The sequence below is a fragment of the Alligator sinensis genome, unplaced genomic scaffold (assembly GCF_000455745.1).
Source record: "Alligator sinensis unplaced genomic scaffold, ASM45574v1 scaffold612_2, whole genome shotgun sequence".
NCBI classification, from domain to species: domain Eukaryota; kingdom Metazoa; phylum Chordata; order Crocodylia; family Alligatoridae; genus Alligator; species Alligator sinensis.
In genome coordinates this window covers 247918-267072 of record NW_005842085.1, presented here as the reverse complement: position 1 = coordinate 267072, position 19155 = coordinate 247918, and the positions used below count along the sequence as shown (strand labels likewise).

The 19155-nt window shown below is 42.9% G+C and overlaps 1 protein-coding gene across 1 annotated transcript in view; it reads left to right on the top strand.

The window, feature by feature from the left end:
• Positions 1–12382, top strand: part of ALKAL1 (ALK and LTK ligand 1) — a 46784-nt gene extending 34402 nt beyond the window's left edge. The window contains exons 4-7 of the mRNA XM_025204511.1: positions 3862–3935; positions 3985–3991; positions 9416–9492; positions 12091–12382. Of these exons, the coding sequence (XP_025060296.1) occupies positions 3862–3935; positions 3985–3991; positions 9416–9480 (146 nt within the window). The 3' untranslated portion in view covers positions 9481–9492; positions 12091–12382. The remainder of the gene's footprint in view (positions 1–3861; positions 3936–3984; positions 3992–9415; positions 9493–12090) is intronic.
• Positions 12383–19155: the final 6773 nt, after the last annotated feature.

Below are 19155 nucleotides of genomic sequence, written 5' to 3'. Positions count from 1 at the left end.
AACTTTAGTAGGTCTTCCCATGAGTATATTTTCCTTTAAAATTTAGCCTACATTTTCAGTTCCTTAATTTTATCTCATTAACATGAGATGAAATGGCACTGGCACTGTATCCAGATGAGCTAACACAGCTTGGAACTGTGACATGCATCAGAACAGCAGAGAAACAAAACACTGTCATTTTTTTATGGGGCTAATTGAGCAAGAACAAAGATATATCAAATCCTTAAATAAAACAAAATCGCCTTGGAAGCCAAGTCCTACATTAAAATCCATGAAGCATTTAGATGAAAATAGAAGCCACAATCTAATTTCTTTAGTGTTGTTGGGCTTAGAAACTTCTATTTATTTAAAATCTATTTAAAATGCCGCATCTGCTTAGCAATTAATTTAGGACATCCAGGCAATGAACTATATCACTTTTATTGATTCTACCTTTGATTAACTGAATACTGTGGTAGCTATGCAATTTTATTTTTTACCTTATTGGAAATATTACTGTTAACTTTGTACTTCTTTCTGGAACTTCATGACCAAAACAGTTGGTGTTGTAGCAGAAAGCCCCTTTTCCTCTTGCCTGCAGTTGCTTTCCCCGCCTTGGATATGTTTTTCCTCTTCTACCTTTTCTTCCTTTCTCTTTCGTTCACTTTAAGATAAGGAATTGTGTTTTGAAATTTGTATGTGTGCATTTTGTTATCTCCCCTTGTATTTTGGTATTTTTATCTATTTGTGAGCCATGGCATTACTTTTGTAGCTTATATTTTATACTCCTCACCTTTCAACTTTCAACTAAATGTGTTTAGTTTCATAAGTTATACATTGTAACAATGTTAACAAGGGCAGGAATCAAACTGCCCTTCCCTGTATCAGGCTGGCCCCTGAAAGAGGGAGTGAATCAGTGATTGAATGCGTAACACAGTAGCAGGCAGCAATTAACACCTAAGAAAACTGCAGATCAACCAAGGGAAGAACTCAATAGAAGACTATGTAACAACTGGGAAATCTCTTAAACCTCACTGATCAAGGGCTAGAAGCCCTGGCCTGAGTTAATCAATGCCGGGGACCAACTTTTGGGCTGAATATCTCCAAATCGACTGCTCCCAGAGCCCTATTCAAAATTCATCAACGGACTCCCAAACCTGCACATACATGCGGACGACCCCTGGGGCTGACAGATGCCATCCAGTAGCCACCGAGGGGGGGAAGTCCCATGAGGGTCAACGACCCCTGGATTGGGCAAACCTGAAAACTGGGGAGTCACCAAAGTCTGCCAAGGACAGATAAAAAGCAGTGAAAAGTGACCCTCAGTGGTGCCCTCTTGATCTCCAACTTGACCAGCACCTGACCTGTCAAGCCAGAAGGACCAGCCAGCAACCCCCTTCTGGAAGATGATACCACGCTGAAAGAAGCCTCAACGACAGACTCCAGCGCCTGTAGGATAGGTATACCTGACTCTTGTAGCTTGCTACTGTGTGTGTGCGCGTGTGTGTGCGTGTGTGTGTGTGTGTGTGTGTGTGTGTGTGTGTGGAAGGACCAGCCCCAAGGTTTATGATTTAACTCATTACAGTGTTTCAATCTGCCTAATAAACCAGAATTTTAAGGATCCCGAGTTGGACATTTGTAGCCAACAGTGTATCATTTTCAAAAGCCTTTATTTCTGATCGTGATCATGCTCATATCAGTGTGAGAAGGCATTGCAGCAGTATTTTACTATAATAAAGATATAATGTATCAAATATTAAAAAGCACAAATAAGGATGTCATGCCAGGTTGTGGACAGCCAAGTCTGAGAGTCACTCAGGGTCTAGAAGAGCAACTTGGATCAAGAGGAACACACAGAATCTGAGTACTGGGGAGCCAGGAGGTCAGTTGGAAGAGCTGAGCCAGGGATTTGGATGGCTGGGCAGAGTGTAGAGTCAGAAAGCAAGCCAGGTCAGGTATCCAGGAAATCAAGCCAGGACTAAGAAGCCAAAGTGTCAGGTATAAGATGGAGTCTGAGGGCGAGCCAGGTCAGGTAGCCAAGGGATCAGTCAGAGAGCTGGTTGAGGCACAAGCCAAGGGCAAAGGAGACTGGTACAGGTTAAGCCCTGTTGCCCAGACACTTTTCTTTTGAGTCAGATGTTTCTATAGGAAGAGGTGAAGGGCCAGCTAACCCTGATTGGCCAATCTGGTGGCAGGGAGTGTGTAGGTGGCTAGGCCCAGATGGAAGGTTTTGGTCACCAGCATCCAGCCTGTGTGTTCAGCCAGGGAAGTGGCAGACTAGGATGAGTGAGCAGACTGAGACCTCCCTCTCTCCTCCCCTCCCCAAGATCCAGGAGATGGCCTGACAAAGTGAAACCTTAGTGATAAGGTTTAGACATGAAAATCAGCAATCCTTCCCCAACAACTGTCATGTGTGCATGTATACTTCCTGTTTTTGCAAGAATTCATGTAATCATAACCAGGTTACATTATAATTTTAAAAGTCACATTAATGGTATTTTTAAGTATGTTAATTAGGGCTGTGCAAAATTTCGGTAGCTGTTTAATTTTGGAGGTGTTTCGGGTTGTTTTGGTGCCTGAAACACTGAATACAAATCAAAACAGAAGGCTCTGAAACATTTTGGAAATGTTTTGGAGAATTTCAGTTTCAGAGCCGGGCTTCCAGGGAGACAAAAACTAAGAAGAGGGAGGGAAGGACTGCTCTGATATTGACATCTAGCTCTTGGTTAGATTCCCCAGCTCTCTGATCATTCCCCCAGCTCTTCCCTGGGGGGCACAGGCCCCCTATCTGCACACAGGGTATCAGCAGGCTGCTGCTACAGGCTGGGGCTATTGGCAGCCGCTTGGCTCAGCCTGCACTGAGTGCCAGGAGGACTGTGGTGCTGCTGCTGCCTCCAGTGCACCTAGTGTGCAGATCCGGGGGCCTGACCCCCCTGGGAAGAGCTGGGGGAATGATCAGGGGTTGGGAAATCGAACCGGGGGCTGGTGAATCCCTGCCATGCTACCTGGCTCCTCAAGGAGTAGAGATCTGTGTCAGGGTCTCCTCCCTGCTGCCCACCCTGTGCAGCCCCAGATCTCTGCTCCCTGTCAAGCCAGGTCATGTGGAAGGGACCAGGACTGCTCTGCCACGTGACCTGGCTCCTCAGGGAGCAGTGATCCATGCTGGGATCTCCTCACCTCCACTGCCTGCCCCGTGCAGCCCCATGTTGCCGGGACAGAGCGGGGCAGGCAGTGATGGCGAGGAAACTCTGGTCCGGATCTCTGCTCCCTGTGGAGCCAAATTGTGCCGCAGGGACCAGCAGGCTTCCTCACTGCTCTGCGCTGCTTCCCTGCCCCGTGACCTGGTGTGACAGGGATCAGAGATCTGTGTGGGGGTCTTCTCACCTGCACGGAGGGCAGCAGCCCTCTCCCTTTCCCGGATGAGGCATCCATGGCCTTGTCCTGCTCCGCGCTGGGACCCTGCTGTCCCCAACCCCAAGCCTTGCTCAGCTGGGTAGGTAGGGCTGTGTGAAGCTTCCCTTGAAGCCCATTCAAAACAGATTAAGAGGAGATTCAGCCAAAACAAAAAAGGACAATGATCTGAAACACCAAAAAGAATCATGGTCCTCTGAAAGGACTGAATCCAAAACTGAATCGAAACACAGCTGTTTCGCTCAGCCCTAATGTTAATGTTGTAAAAAGTCACCAGTTGTGGGGGTCCAACATATTATTTCAGTTCTTGGCCTTTTTAATGTTTTTGTTTCTGAAGATTTTGTTTAATCATGAAGAATATTGAAGCACATTTGGACTTATGCTCTTATACACATATGCATTTGAATTTATCAAATCATCTTGGTAATGTTCATTTTGTAATTAACTCCTGTTTACTTTACTATCTAATAGGGCCAGTCACGTTCTCAGCTGAGTGTAGCAAGCATTTCCATCGACTCTATCACAACACAAGGGACTGTTCAACATAGCAAGCATTTCCATCGACTCTATCACAACAGTAGGGACTGTTCAACCCCAGCCTGTAAGTAAAAGCTGAAATTATATTTAGCTGTAAGAGTAGCGACTTGTCCACTAAAAAACATGCTTGGTTTTCTTCCTGAGTGTGTACCATATTAAACATGGATGTGATATTTTGCTCATACATATATTTCTTATACTATTGGTACACTAGAAATGAAGTTAGCTGTGTTAGTCTGATGTCTAAGGCAGAAGAAAAGGCAAGGTAAACACCTTAGAGAACAACTTATTCAGGCTCTCATAGGTAAGAGCCTATTTTGTCAAGTGCTATGAAACTAAATTTTATGCTAGCGTAATTCTGTTAATTCTAATGGAGTTTCTCCCAGTAATAAGACTAGTATCCACGAGAGAAGAACCAGGACTTTGGGGAACAGATAAGTTATAGTATATTCAATTTCTGATAATTATTTTTCTGAAATTTACAGCTGTACCTTAAAGAATTAAATTCAGTACACTCCCAACTTGCGTTAGGTTTTTCTTTGCAAACAAAAAAAATGCTAGAAACAATATAGTCATTGCCTACATTATTGACAGATGCCCTTTCCCTTACCCAGGCAAAATTCCAGAGAACTTGTTGCAGTGGTAACTTGCAAAACGGGAGAAAAATGAATATGTCATTTGATTACAAAATTAAATTGTATTAATCAAGTGAGACCACACACTGTAGGACAGTGCTTTCTAACAAATCTTTACCATCCACATTTTTAAAAAAAATGGTCACTTGAGGTCATAAGGCATCATTCTGCAAAGTGGTGACCATTTCTTATGAGCTTCTGAGAGTCTTTAATTGTGTGCCATGTTGTAGCAGGTTTGAGCCCCCTTGAAGCAGCCATGACACCCCCCAGTGAATACATGGCTCCTGCCCCACTCAGGCCCCCTGGGTTACTCTCCCTCTTCCCCCTATCTCCCCTGCCACACCTTGATATACTTAGTTGATTTGTAAAAGGGAGGCTTCCCTGGGGTCCCAGAGCGAGCCCTCATCTGTCGTCCAGCCAACAGGTCCTTTCTGCACCCTGCTGAATTCAGTCCTGTCCCTCAAGCACTAAGTGGGCCCTTCTGGCCTTTCTGTGCCCCAGGGCACCTGTTGTCTTCTTGGCCTCTTTCTGCCTCTACAGATAGGCCCATGCTTCATGGATGTGATCAGTAAATCACTCTTAAATCAGGCCACTGTAAACCTCTTTTCCCTTGTCTGGGCCTTGTCCCTCCTGGCCTCTGCCCCTTTCCTCTGGCTGGCCCCTTTAACATAGGCCTAGGGTGCCACATCTTGTTCCTTCTTGAGCTGTGGTCCTGGTTGTCTCTCTCTAGGGCTGTGGGCCCCTAGCCCTGGTTGCACCTCTCTCAGTTTTCTGCTTCCCTGTAACTAAAATGCTTCCATGCTGGGTTCTACTTCCTGCAAGCCTCTTACTTGCAGTCCCCAGGGCAGCTCAAGTGCCAGACTGTCCCTCTCCTGTAGCCATCCTGCTCATGAGCTTCTCTGCTTGCCACCTGCAGGGCTAGACTGCATGTTGTGGCTCAGGCCCTGGGTTTATATTTCTCCCAAACCCTGCCCCTTCTGGTCAGGTGACTTCCTAGCCACCTGCAAGGGTTTCCATTTAGATCCTGATGGCTACAGTATTGCCAACCCCAGTGTATCAAGAATCAAGAGACAAACTCTTAAAAATCAACAGATTTCGTATGTAAATCAAGAGATGCTATTTTTGAAGTACAAACCAATATGAATATATTGACTGTTGGTTTATAAACCCCACTAGTCACTTATTTAACTTCTAAGAGGTCAGAGATTTATACAAAAACTATATTACTACAACTGATAACGCTTTAGAAAAAAAATAAAAATTCGTACCTGTTGTTACGATTGGGATGACATCTGCTGGACTGTTGTGCAGCACTTTCCAGACAGACATGGACAGCGCCCAGCAGGTAAATCTGTGGAAAGACAGGGCAGGGGGGAAGGGAATGGAAGGGGTAGGGAGGCAGACTGGAGCCCCCATGCTGAGGGAGGGTATGGGGTTAGAAGCAGGGGCTGGGATGAATGGGGCCCACAGGTGCCTTGTCCAGAGGCACAGGGGAGTGGGGTGCAGCTCCTGGCCACTGCGCATCCCCCTGGGGGAGGCATGGGGGCATGTGCCTCCCAGATTTGTGCACAAGGCAGAGGCAGGCTGCCCTCTGCGGGCTGGGGCTCTGTGCCCTGTTGCCTTTGCCTCGGTAGCTGCACACTGGCTGCGCTGCGCATTCCTTGCCCATCTGGTGGCAGGAGATGCAACATAGCATCCTGCTGCTCTCATAGCCCCAGCCCATGATGGGCAGCCCACCTCTGCCCCACACAAATGCAGGAGGGCACATGCCCCCCATTTATTCCCCTGTGGGGGCATGCAGTGTAGAGGGGAGCCGCGCCTACCCTCCCCCTTCCCACCCCCACCTCTGGATGAACCACCTACAGCTCTGTTGCACAACCTGCCCTGGCTTTGGGGCCCTATTCACCCGTGCACCTGCTTCCACTCCACTGCCTCGATGTCTTCCCCAGGACTGCCCCTTCCCTCTCCCCCTGCCCCTTCTCCTCCACAGACTTACCTGCTCCTTGCTGCTCTTCACACACCAGAAGAAGAAAAGAAATCCTGAGATTTGAGAGTTCTGTTGTGAGAACAGATGATACCTGATGATACCAAGTTATGGGGCAAAGTTAGTACACTGGAGGGCAGGGAGCAGATTCAGGCTGACCTGGACAGGTTGGATCAATGGGCAGAGAGAAATAGGATGCAATTTAATAAAGATAAATGTATGGTACTCCACCTGGGAAGGTGGAACCCTCAGCACACCTATAGGTTGGGGAGTGTCCTTCTCAGCAGCTCGGAGCCAGAGAGGGATCTTGGAGTCATAATTGACTCCAAGATGAACGTGAGCTGGCAGTGTAATGAGTCCATCAACAAGGTCAATCACACCTTGTCGTGCATTAGCAGGTGCATTACTAATAGAACAAAGGAGGTGATGCTCTCCCTCTATGCGGCACTGGTCAGGCCGCAGTTGGAGTACTGTGTCCAGTTTTGGGCGCTGCACTTCAAGAGGGATGCGGGGAATCTCGAGAAGGTCCAGAGGAGAGCCGCTCGCATGATTAGTGGCCTTCGTGATAGACCCTACAGGGGGGAGGTTGAGAGAGCTGAATCTCTTCAGCCTTCACAAGAGATGGCTGAGGGGAGATCTTGTGGCCACCTATAAATTTACTAGGGGAGGGCAACAGGGAATAGGGGAAGCGCTGTTTACTAAGGCGCCCCAGGGTGTGACTAGGAATAACGGGTGTAAACTAGTTGAGAGTGGATTTAGGTTACATATTAGGAAGAAATTTTTCACAGTAAGGGTGGCCAGGATCTGGAATGGGCTTCCAGGAGAGGTGGTGCTATCACCTAGGTTGGAGGTCTTCAAGAGGAGACTAGATAGTCACCTGGCTGGGGTCATCTGACCTCGGTCCTCTTTCCTGCCAGGGGCAGGGGGTCGGACAAGATGATCCATTGTGGTCCCTTCCGACTCTACACTCTATGAATCATGAGTCAGACTTAATTTTACTTAGAAATCGCAACTTGCAATAACGTCGTGAGAGTTGGCATTACTTTGGCTAGCTTCCAGGGAAGTTTACAACTGCTACTCTTACTGTCTTAGCAGGGATCTGCCCTACTGTCCTATTGCTGGGCTGCTAGCCTTGCAATACGCACTCTTAGTCTATGAGTCCCCAGCCGCCTACTCCTCTGCAGCCGGCTCATAATTGGCAGTGATTCCCCCTACCTGGGGATCTCCCTGCCAGTGTTTCTTTCTTAAAGTAATGGGAGCCTCTGGCATCCTGTTGCAGATGCTAAGTCTCAGTGGGAATCTAGTTTTTACATAGAGCACAGTACTCAAATCCTGATTGGCTTAGTAATAGTGGCCCTAAGTCAGCCCTTAGAAATAGAGAAACTGATTCTGTAAAGACTAAATGTATTTGCTTCCTCTTTGCAATACATTTTTTTTTCCTTTTTCCTATGGTGTTTAGATATGTGGGAGTAAATACTTTGATGCTTAATAATCTTCTAAGTTTCAGAAATTACTAGACTCTCACTAGGGAAGTAGTGTGTATATGTAGCTAGGCCTTTCATGTTAGATACATTTAGTAAATATGATTTTTTGAATTCTGCTGCATTGTGTGATTCCTTCATATTATATACCCTGAGGAAAGAACAAGATTCACAATTCTTCCCTCATACAGTTGTGTAGGGTGGGTATCTGCATGGCAGAGAGTTAGACTGTAATTATAGCTTATGTAAATAACTTATTGTTCAGTTCAACCATTGAACCAAAACTCAGTTTGATTTGAAACAAAGAAATATTTTATATTTATATTTTTGCAAAACAATAAGGAAAAAACCTTTATTTTGTTCAACTTGAAATGTTCTGTTTCACTGAAAATGAAGGGCGAGATTTTTAGCAGGGCTGAAGAAGGAAAAGGAAGCATCATTTCCTCCCTTTAGCCCATATTCAGTGGTTAGAGCACTTGCAAAGGTTGAAAGAGACTTCTGCCCAAAGCGGGATTAGAATCCACTTCACAGGTGTGCACCCAAGCCTGTAGACTATGGGGCGTTTTTGGATAAAGATTGTTCACTTTCTCCTGTCCTACATCCTGAAAGAGAAGACTATTGTAGAATTTTCCCAGACTGGAATATCTTAAGCAGGACAATGTGGAGAAGCCACCACTAAGAGCACCCCACTGCCTGGAAGTTAGGATACTCTCCAGGAAGGCAGGAGAGCCAAGTTCATATTTATTCACTTCAGATACCAGAAAGGGATTTACATCAAGGTAAGTAGTTAAATAGCCACAGGGATAAGAGGGCAACAAAGAGAATGTCCTAATCACCTGGCGAGAGTCATCACCACCTGGGTTCCAGTCCCTGCTTCAGCAAATCTTTATTCTCAGAGTATGGAACAACTCCAGCAGAAGCTATTGAAGAATCTCATCTTAGAATCTCTATAGCAGGGGCGGGCAATTATTTTGGGGAGAGGGCCGCTTACTGAATTTCAGCAAGCCATCGAAGGCCACATGACAGGCAGCTCAGGGCAGATTAATATTAATTTTCTAAATTTTTTAGGGGCCCCACAGGCTGGATAGAATGGCTTGGTGGGCCACATCTGGCCCCTGGGCTGCATGTTGCCCACCCCTGCTCTATAGTCAGGTGATTAGGATGTTCTCCTTTAGAGCGAGGAGCTGAATCCAGGTCATGCACCTCTAAGGTGAGTGATCTTGTCCCTGGTAAAAATGTGTTAAAAAAAGAAAAGACATTATTTAAAAAAATCCATTCTAGCCGTTATAATTTATGCTAACATTTTTCAACTATTTCAGATAAATTCATAATTCAAACTATTATAGTAAAAATAGGTTAACTATTGTTGTGGATGATTTTATTTTTAGATTACAAAAGATGTGCAAGACTGCTAACAAGGTTAGCAATGAGTCCTTTGTGTACACAGTCCTAGAAAGTTTGCTGTGTAAGTAATACTTTTTTCTCCATTTGATTCTTTTTTTGTTGTATAGGCTAATCCTTTTCTTAAGATATTTAACACACTAATATGATGGCTAATAATGTATTTAAACCCACAGCTTTGGCACTCCTGTGCTCTTTTGCTGTGCCAACATTTAAGTATTGATAGAGCATGTAGGAACCACATTAGTATATGTATTAATCAATCCATCATTCATTAGCTACTGGGTGCCCAGACTGTTCCTATAACAACTGTGTGTGCGCGCGTGTGTGTGCGCGCATGTGTGTGTAAATATACACATAGTATATAGTTTGAGATTATTAGATAAATATAGTATATTTATCTACTGTTTGATGAAAGTGGTGATTTGGGGAAGTATATATATTATTTCCTCAAATCACCACTTTCATCAAACTATTAGAGAGCAAGCTTCTGAGAGAAGGGAGAAGAAAAATCAATAAGATTCAGATTATGAACATTTTGTTACTGTGTTCGTTTCCATTTTTTCTCATGAAGAAGCAGGGAATCCTCTCAAATTCTAATATCTCAGGTGGTACTGAAGTCTGTTAAAAGCATGGCTTGATAGGCATCTACTTCTCCATTTTAACTCCTCTGCTCCCTGTAGCTTCATAGACTGTACCAAGGAACCTATATGTAGCAGAGTCCCACTTATTGAAGGTGGGAGTAGAGAGGGCACAGCAGATATGGTCAGACCAAGACTTTAACTCTCAGGAAGGAGTCTTATTAGGTACCAGTCCCATGCTGTTTGTATTTGCTGTTTAAAATATTTGAAACTATTCATTAATTGTGTACTAAGAAGAAAACAAAACACATCTTTGAAGGAGCCCCTTTATAAAATAGCTTGATTTTTGGGAGAATATTTTGATTGCTCACCCCGTTCTTCCTGACTTTAAAAAAGATGAAATAGTCACTGCTGCCAAAGGGAAAGAAATATATTCATTTTATTGTCTATCTCCACTGTTCCCTTGTTATACATTCAAAGAAGGCTTACAAAGAAATTCCTAGAGCATTCATTTCAGTTCAGGCAGTTTGGCCTGTCTAATAAGGTTCACACAAAAAGTTCTGTGGTCCCACTCTTGTTTTGGCCTGTTCTTCCCACCTGGAAGTGGGGAAGACTTGTTTCTATACACTCAGAAAATTCCACCCATGGATGCTGGCAGCTTTGTAGTTTAAAAGGATTAAAAGTTGCTTCTGGTTTATGGATCCAAGTGTTCTAATTTACCCGCCAAAGGGATGGAAAATAAATTCAGTGACCCGATTTGGGGGTTGAAAGTGTAAACAGCATTTGGAGCTCACTAATCACCATTTAAAAGGTAGCTGAGCAAACCTTCTTTGACCTTCATTTTCCTGAAAAGTTGAAGCATTCTAGGGACTAAATAAAAACATAGTCTGCATCATCTTCCCTGTCTTCCTTTCCTGTCCAATACTTTATCTTGCTCCATGAGTGACCGCACCTAGTGACTGGTTCCCAGCAGAATTGAATCAGTCACAGCCCTCCATGATGCCCATTAACCAACCTCTCCTATTTAGTGGTACTGACATTTTTCTTGCCTCCTAGTGGATTGGCTGTCCTAGCTTTTCAGATCCTATCAGCTCCATTCCCTTCTATTTTGGCAGTGGTGGGCAGGATTAGTGCCTGATCTCCTGGCACCGACCCAGCATTTAGTGAATAGCTTTGATTATATAGTTCCCTGCTCTTTCTTATGATTCGACAAAGTCCGTAAGTACTGTTTCCTTCCTTCATCTCCTCAGCATTTAAGTAGGGCCAAAAGTTAACATTCCCATTTCCCATTTGTGCCATCTGATAGCACCTTTGGGTTCTGTCAAGATACCAAGAGCAGAGCAGAAGAGTTCTACGATAATGTGTGTTCGGTTTTTTAAAGTAAGTTTTCCCCCAGGTATAAAAAGGTTCATTTTAGGGATGTGACCTTGACACTTATTTTTTTTTTTTTTTACATCAGCTACTGTGTCATAGGGAGCACTGACTTAGCTTTCCTCCCTTCCTTTCCTTAAGATACCGATGGAGAAAAGGATGGAGAATGGTCTAAAAATCATCACTCATGTGAAAGGTGTTTTATAGCAAGTTTCACTGTGCCTCCATTTCAGGACCATGGAGAAGTCTACTGAAGTTATACAGTGTGTGCAGGCTAGTTGGGTGAGCTGCTAGGTTGATTACAAAATAAGTGCTGTGAGGATTTTGGGATACCCTTTGTATGAAAGCTTCTAGAGCTGTTGCTGTTAATTGTTATTTTTTTTTTTTAAATTAAAATTACTATGGCTTATTCCATCATAGGGAACAGGGTGCAGTAGTGATAAAGACTTGCACACGGTGACAAACGGTCAAATGGTAGCTTATCCAGAATTATATTTGCACTGTATGCAGGAAATATTTCTTGTAACCTGTACAGCACGGATCACTAGTATTCTCCTGCTTGCCACTGGCGAGACCCTGTTTAATCATGGAATTAATGTAAAGGTTTCTTTAATTTCACTAGAATTGTGACTTTGAAACAGATTTCAATTAAGCCAAACTGAATAGTTGTGGAAACTAGATGCTTAATGGCATGTTTATTCCTCTTGCAGAGGTTTCTACAAGTGAGAGATATCTGATTTGCCGAGAAAGTGCCTTGAAATCTTCCAAGACAGAGAAGACATCTAGTATCTTTATGATTCACATTATTGTTTTGTTACTAGATGCATTTTATTTTCATATCTGTTGGACATTCCATATTTGTGAGACTGAAACTTTATTTTAATTTGTAAATTTGTTGCCTATAGTTCAAACAAGCCAGTTATTTAAATACATGTATATAAGGAGTACTAATAATATACTAATTAAATGTTATAATCACATGCAGGGAATGGGTTAGATTTTGCTGTTTATCTTGTTCCATTGTATTTACACCATTTTGCTCAGGCTCTTACTTTCATTATTTGCACTAACTTGAAATGCAGAAGTCTATGTGACTGAAATCTGAATAAGCTGTAAGTGGGATGTTTCACTTTCCATGGAAGATATTTTATATTATGAAGCTTTGTTAATATATACATATATATTATCGCGCATCTGAAATGCTCAGAAATGCACCTTGCTTTCAGGAACATTGTATAGCTATTCTGGATTATCATCAGTTACATTTGTACTGGCACTTACGGAAAGAGCTGCAAATAATGTAAATATAAAAGACTGGAAGACTGCAATGCAGTTTTGGCAAAATAAAGAATATACAAAACTATAGGTGTTTAAGTGTTTTTAATTGAGACCTTGGATGGAGATTGAGCTACCAATTACCTTTTACATTTCCTGTAGTAATATAATAGCATATTACAAAAGATCTTGAAATAACCTCCTTATTAAAGGATCAAACACTTGAGTTTGTATAGCATAGGGTTTTCACAAAGTTTGTTTTGAAGAACTAAGCTTTATCCATAAATTCATTCTTTAGTTGATTTGAATGGAATGCAAGCTGTATCTATTATAAACAATAAAAACCACTCAATAGGGAATAATGACAATTTCTTCATAACCCATGTTGGGGGGGGGGGAGTAAATAAATGTCATGTCAGAGGGCATGAAGAGTGTGCCAGAAATGTGCCTCCAAAGGAGAAAAAGGGATCTGATCCCTTACAAACCCATCTACCAAGGATATACTATGTACACTGCCAGAGGAAGAAAGGGCATTGCAGCATGCCAGCTTATCTTGGAAAAGTACGATTTGTATTGTACAGAATGGGGTAGTGGCAGAATGCTGTAGGCATCCTGACACCTTCAAGGACATGAATTTGAGCCTTATTTTGATTTGTACAAAAGGTTGTTCCCAGTCCATCCAACTGTTAAATGGGTACCATGTCATTCAGGCTGGAGAATGAAAGGAAACTGGATATGCTGCTAACCATATCACTCTCTTGCATGCCATTAGCTATAGAAACTTTCATGCTTTACTAGGCAAGCTGATGCCAAGGTGGACCTTTGCCCTGGGCCACACAAAACAGTTTCATACAAATTACTGCTGCAAAGTCAGCTGAATTCTTACCTAGTGTGAAAGGCAAGAGTTTTTTGGGGTGATATTTTTCATTGGGCCAGCAGCATAGTTGGGATAGTTAGACAAGCTTTGAATGCAAGGCATTCTTCTTTAGGTCTGAGGAGAAAAGCAAGCACAGCAACAATTGAAAAAAAACCCAGCAACAACAACCAAAACCATACAGTTAGTGGAGCTTTGACATGTGAGGAGGGGAAAGAAATTCCCAGGGTAGAAGACAAACAATAAAATAATATGAAAATAAACTGATTACTAAGAGATCAAGGCTGATCAAAAGGGAGGAGAATCATTATCGCGTTCTGTGTACGGAAAGAATTCAGGAATCTGGTAGGTCATAATGTGCCACAAAATCAATAGCAGTGTTAAGTGCTTGGTTTTTAATTTCCAAACAGCTTTGTACCCAATGGCATATCAAGCTCAAGTATTTTTTTTTATCCTAAAAACCACTTTATCCGAGGTTCGATTGGCTTCAGTGACTGAAGTAACATTTGCTATTCCAGCATGATCTTCTCTGACAAAGGGTGCAGGCAGAAGTGCAGCTCTCTGCTGTAACTGAGAATACTTTGTAGGAAGCCTTCTGAGTTAGAAGGATCCCCCAGACCAAAGAGGAGTTCACTGTTGGTTCCAGGGAGGAGGGGAATCTAGCTGCTGGCTTCCAGCCTGCAGCAGATTTCCCTTAGCATGGTCTCTTCTCTCTTCCAGCCTGTCCCTGTTTCCGAATGAGAGAGAGAGCAGAGGGAGCTCATTTTAGGGGTTTCCCAGCCACCTCTGGAGTGAGGGAGAAGGGGTCTCTAATACATCTGTCTCAGCCTCCAGCATGAGCTGAAAACCCCCCAGGACCAAACTCCCTCCATTCCCTTTCCCTGCTCCCATTCTGAAAACAGCTCTAGGCTGGGAGGCAGCACAGACAGAAGTTACTCTGTTTTAAAGACAGCTGTTTTGAAGTGTCTTCATCTATGAGGGGTCAGATTTTCACTGGATCAGCCATTTTTTAAGCTGTCTGCAGCTGTGGACACATGTTTGGTCACAGCTATAAACTGCTTGCTGTGGCTGGATCAGGTAAAAATGGTCACTTCTGTCTGTGCTCAAAGTGTTCAAATGGACTCAGAGGCCATCCTTGCATCCAGGCCTAATGTAAAGGTCCCTTTGTCACCACTGTCTTTTTCTTCACGCCGTTTAGTTTTCAGCTTTCTTAGTTTCATTAGTTCAAACTAAAACCTTTAAAGTGTAATGGTTTCATACAATCAAATCTGAGTCTTTTCTAATCAGGGAATCAGAATTCTTGACCCTTGATTTTCCAAACCAGCATTTTACCTCCTGCAGCGTTGGAAGGTAGAAACCATTTTGTTTTCTTGGTACTACCCGCCCCCAGAGGCCTTCCTAAGGTTTTTTCCTGATTATCCCTCACCATTTTCCTGGGCTGCCTCCTATCGTCTCTGCTTGTTAGAGTAATAGATCTGTTCCTATGACTCTTCTTTAAATCAACCTCTATCTTCTTCACACACCATCTCACTGTGTCTGGGTGGCAGCCTTTAATAACAGGTGCTCCTGAATAACTGATTAGTCTCCACTGAGGAGGTAATTAACCCATTCATTAAACCTTGTTAAGCCTGTCAGGGTTGATATACCCTAATGCATCATTGTTTCTCATTGCCTCCTTTGCTTCTCAGGCTTTTTATCATCGTGTCCCACTTTTATCAAACCAAAAGACCAGTTGTATCCCACCTTTGTACCGATGCTCATGTTAATGAAATGCTGCAGTACATAAAATTACAGCAAGTTATCCTGGGACATTTCAGTAAGATTGATGAGCATGTGCCTGTGGATAATCATAATGGTCAACTGAATGGTGAACATAATGGTCATAACTGCTCAACTGAAATTGGAGAATAACCTACCAGTTCTTCAAGGAGCACTGAGGCAGAAGAAGAAACTGGAGCAGATCAGACTATTGGATATCAAATAGAGAGAGATCAGTCAATTAAAGAAAAGTCCTTATTCATGCTCCAGACTACTATCCTATGCAGGTCTGTCCTTTCCTTCTGCTCTGTTTATTTATCTCACAGCCAAGTCCTTGGGATGACTCCTCCTATTCCATCATTCTATAATGACTGAAAAAAAATGTAAGTATGGGAGAAAAAAAAAAGCCCCCTGTAACATGAATCCTTACATCATAGCAATGGCTAGGAAGCATTGCTTCAGAAAAGCAGTATATGAGATTCCAGGCTATTTAAGAAATGTATAAGAAAAAAGTCTACCAGACAGTCCAGACAGTTCTGTTCAGTAATTTGTATTTTCTTATCTTCTCTTTAAGGAGATCTGATATAAACCAGTGAATACCATGTTTTGGCTGAATTCAGTAAGTTGAAGGTATTCAACTAAATCAGCATATTACCTCTCTGGGAAAGAATGTAAAAACTTCAGTTCCTGACTAGCAAAAAAGAGTTAACTCATTTTCTCTAGGAAAGTCCACAGCTGTTTTTTTTCACTGCAGGATACTCAGGAGAGAGTAGTGACATCTGTGGAGGAGGGAAGTCTATCTAGTCTATTCTCTAGATCAGCTCTCTACTTGCCAGGACAACTGTAGAAATGAGCCTTGATTTGGGTGGTAAGAATAAAATGTAGAGATGGAGAGAGTAACTTTCATGAAAAAGTTGTAGAGGAAGATGAAAGCAGCTATGAAAAATGCTGTTGCCCTCCAAGGGAAAAGGTAATTCTACAGCTTACAAGCAAAATCAGGGCACCAACAAGCCAAAATACTGGAAAATTTCAGACATGTTCTAGAGGCTTCATGAATTAGGCAATGGTATTGTATTAATGAATAGATGCGAACTACAAATGGGATATATGGAGATCACATGGCAGAGTTAGTCCCAAAATAGATTTATGAGAAGTTCTGCCTTATCTAATATTGGTCAGGAATGTTTGGAGGGCAGCATTTGCATGCTGCAGGCAATGGTATAATGTGTATCACTGGACCTGGTGAATGCCCTTTCCCATCACACTTTCCTTTACAGCTCAAAATTTTGTAACAACTATGGGAGGCCTGGAAGAACTACAGAGCAAAGTCTGAGGATGTTGCTGTATGTGTTTTATGGGGGGGCCAGAAAAAAAGTTGTCTAGACTCAAAGCATGCTTAACAAAAAGGAAATGGGCAATCAGTTTGTGGCTTAGATCTGGATATAATATTAACTCACGTGACAATAATTCAAACAAAACATAATATTTTGGCAAATAAATTTTTGTCCATTGTAAGATTACTTATTTTGCATTTCACTTGTTAGTAAGTAAGGTGTTGCAACTGTTTTACTTTGGAGTCATCTTGGCCTTAATGAAAGTCAATAGCATATTAATTACCTGGGTTTAAAACAGTATGCTAAATAAGGGCAAGGCTGAAATAGTCATCAGAAGAACAGGAATACTAAAAGAAATGCTGCCACTACATACTAATGACACCCCCTTGTGTCTGTTCATTGTATCACATGCTGGAAAGCCAACAACTAATACAGTCAATGTTTGTGCATCTTGTGAGCAAATAGCTCCTGTAATCTTGTACCTGTTTTGACTTATAAGCTTCTTAAAAATCAACCTCTTTTTTATGTGTTTAGTCCCGTTCCATTTCAAACTATGTGCATGAGTAAGGGTTTGGAGAGTTTTTCCCATTCTTAAACAAATATGAAGTTTACAAGAACAACCCAATAAAACACACTAAATTTAAGACTCCAAAGTATTTCTTCTGTTCAACTACACTTCAGCAAGAATTCCTTTGAGTGATACAAAGAAGGCAACTCTGGCAGATTCATCATATCTGACTGTGGTACCCTCAGTGAAGAGCTATCAAGTTTAATAGAAACCATCCTGAAATAACTTGTCACTCAAAGAGCTATTTTTCTACAAGACACAACAAACTCTCAATGAGGTCCAAGACATTAACCAGTTCCCTGAGAAACCTGTACTTGCATCCATGGCTGTCACCAGCCTATACAGTAATATCTCGCACAATGAAGGCACAGCTATCTACCTTAAATGCCTACAGGAAAATGAAATGCACTTATCTTTGTAACCACAACATGTTGCACAAATTATCCATTTCATCCTCACCTACAACTTCATTTTCAACAGCCAACATTTGTTCCAAGCCATGAGCACAAGGATGGCTCCCTGATATACCATTCTCTTCATAAGCCATCCAGAAGAGGAGTTTAGAAAGCTGCACCACCAAACCTGCATTATACCTATGTTACATAGATAACATTGTCATCATCTGCACTGAATACCCGGACTCATTTATCAACTTTTTCCATAGATTTAACAGCTACATCTTTCAATCAAATTCTCTTTGGAATAAACCTACCCTAACATGAACTTTCCAGACACTATGATCTACATCTATAAACCAATACATACAGAATATCTATGAGCCACCACACTTACCTCCAAAAAAACCCAGCAATCACCCCCAAAAATCAACAAAGAGGTGATCTACAGTCAGGCCCTTGGATACAACTGCATTTGCTCTGAGGAGAACACTCATGTTTGCATCTTGCCAAAGTGACAACTGCCATTGCCTAACAAGGGCACTCCAACAGAGAAATAGTCTTTATCTTTGAAAGAGCCACCTAGAGACCATGCAGCAACCTACTACAATCCAAGAAAAGAAAACCCCACTGACTGCAGAGCTCGGGTGTTACCTACCATCCCACACTTGAACCTCTAAGAAAGGTCATCAAGTAGCTACAGCCTATATTCGAGAAGGACCAGACTTTGAGAAAAATATTCCCAGCACCCACTAACCTTGCCTGACTTGTCCTCTGAAGTAAACTCCCTGCTGATCAACTGGTACCTAATGGGACCCTAGGTCAAACTTGTCACAACCCAGTGATTTTGGTGCCTTGGCATGATGGAATTTTCTTGCCACATGAGAGCCTCTTGTACAGCGAGGGTTTTTGCTGCACAGAAGAACCTCGGTGCAAGAGTTCCCGCCAATTTGCAGGGTGCATTTCTTCTTTGCAGCACAGAAATGCACGGTGCAAAGAGTTCCTGCTATTCGATTGCAAATTTGTGTCCCACTATTGGCTAGTTCTAAATTATTCCTACATGGCGGCTAGTAATTGGCTTGCTAGCCGTTTAAAATTTCGTGTGACTTCCGCCCAAGTCGAAGAACTTTGAGCACGCTGCAGAGTGCCTCTAAAGAGATCTGACTTGCGACTAGCTGATTGATAGACTGATCACCTATCGATCCTTCTTCCCGTCGCCGAGCACAATCCCAGACGTACCCTTTTCCCGCCGGTTTAATTTGCGGACGGATTAACTGGCTTGGGCCTCGCCGGCTGGAACAACTCACATAGTTGTTCGGACGACCGGACCATCTGCGTTGCAACTACAAGCAGCGTAAGTAAACGTTTTTGCAACCATTAAACCTTGTCTGCCTCTCCATTCACCAGCCCGCTCTAACGAACGAGCAATTTCTAAATCACCTCGAGTCGGCTCTGGCCATCCGAGACATGGCGACGAGGATGGGATCTAAGGGCACGGTAATGGAGATGAACCTGATCGGGTGCTGCCCCTGGCGCACCGAGCCCCGCCGCATAGAGAATGCAAACGATCT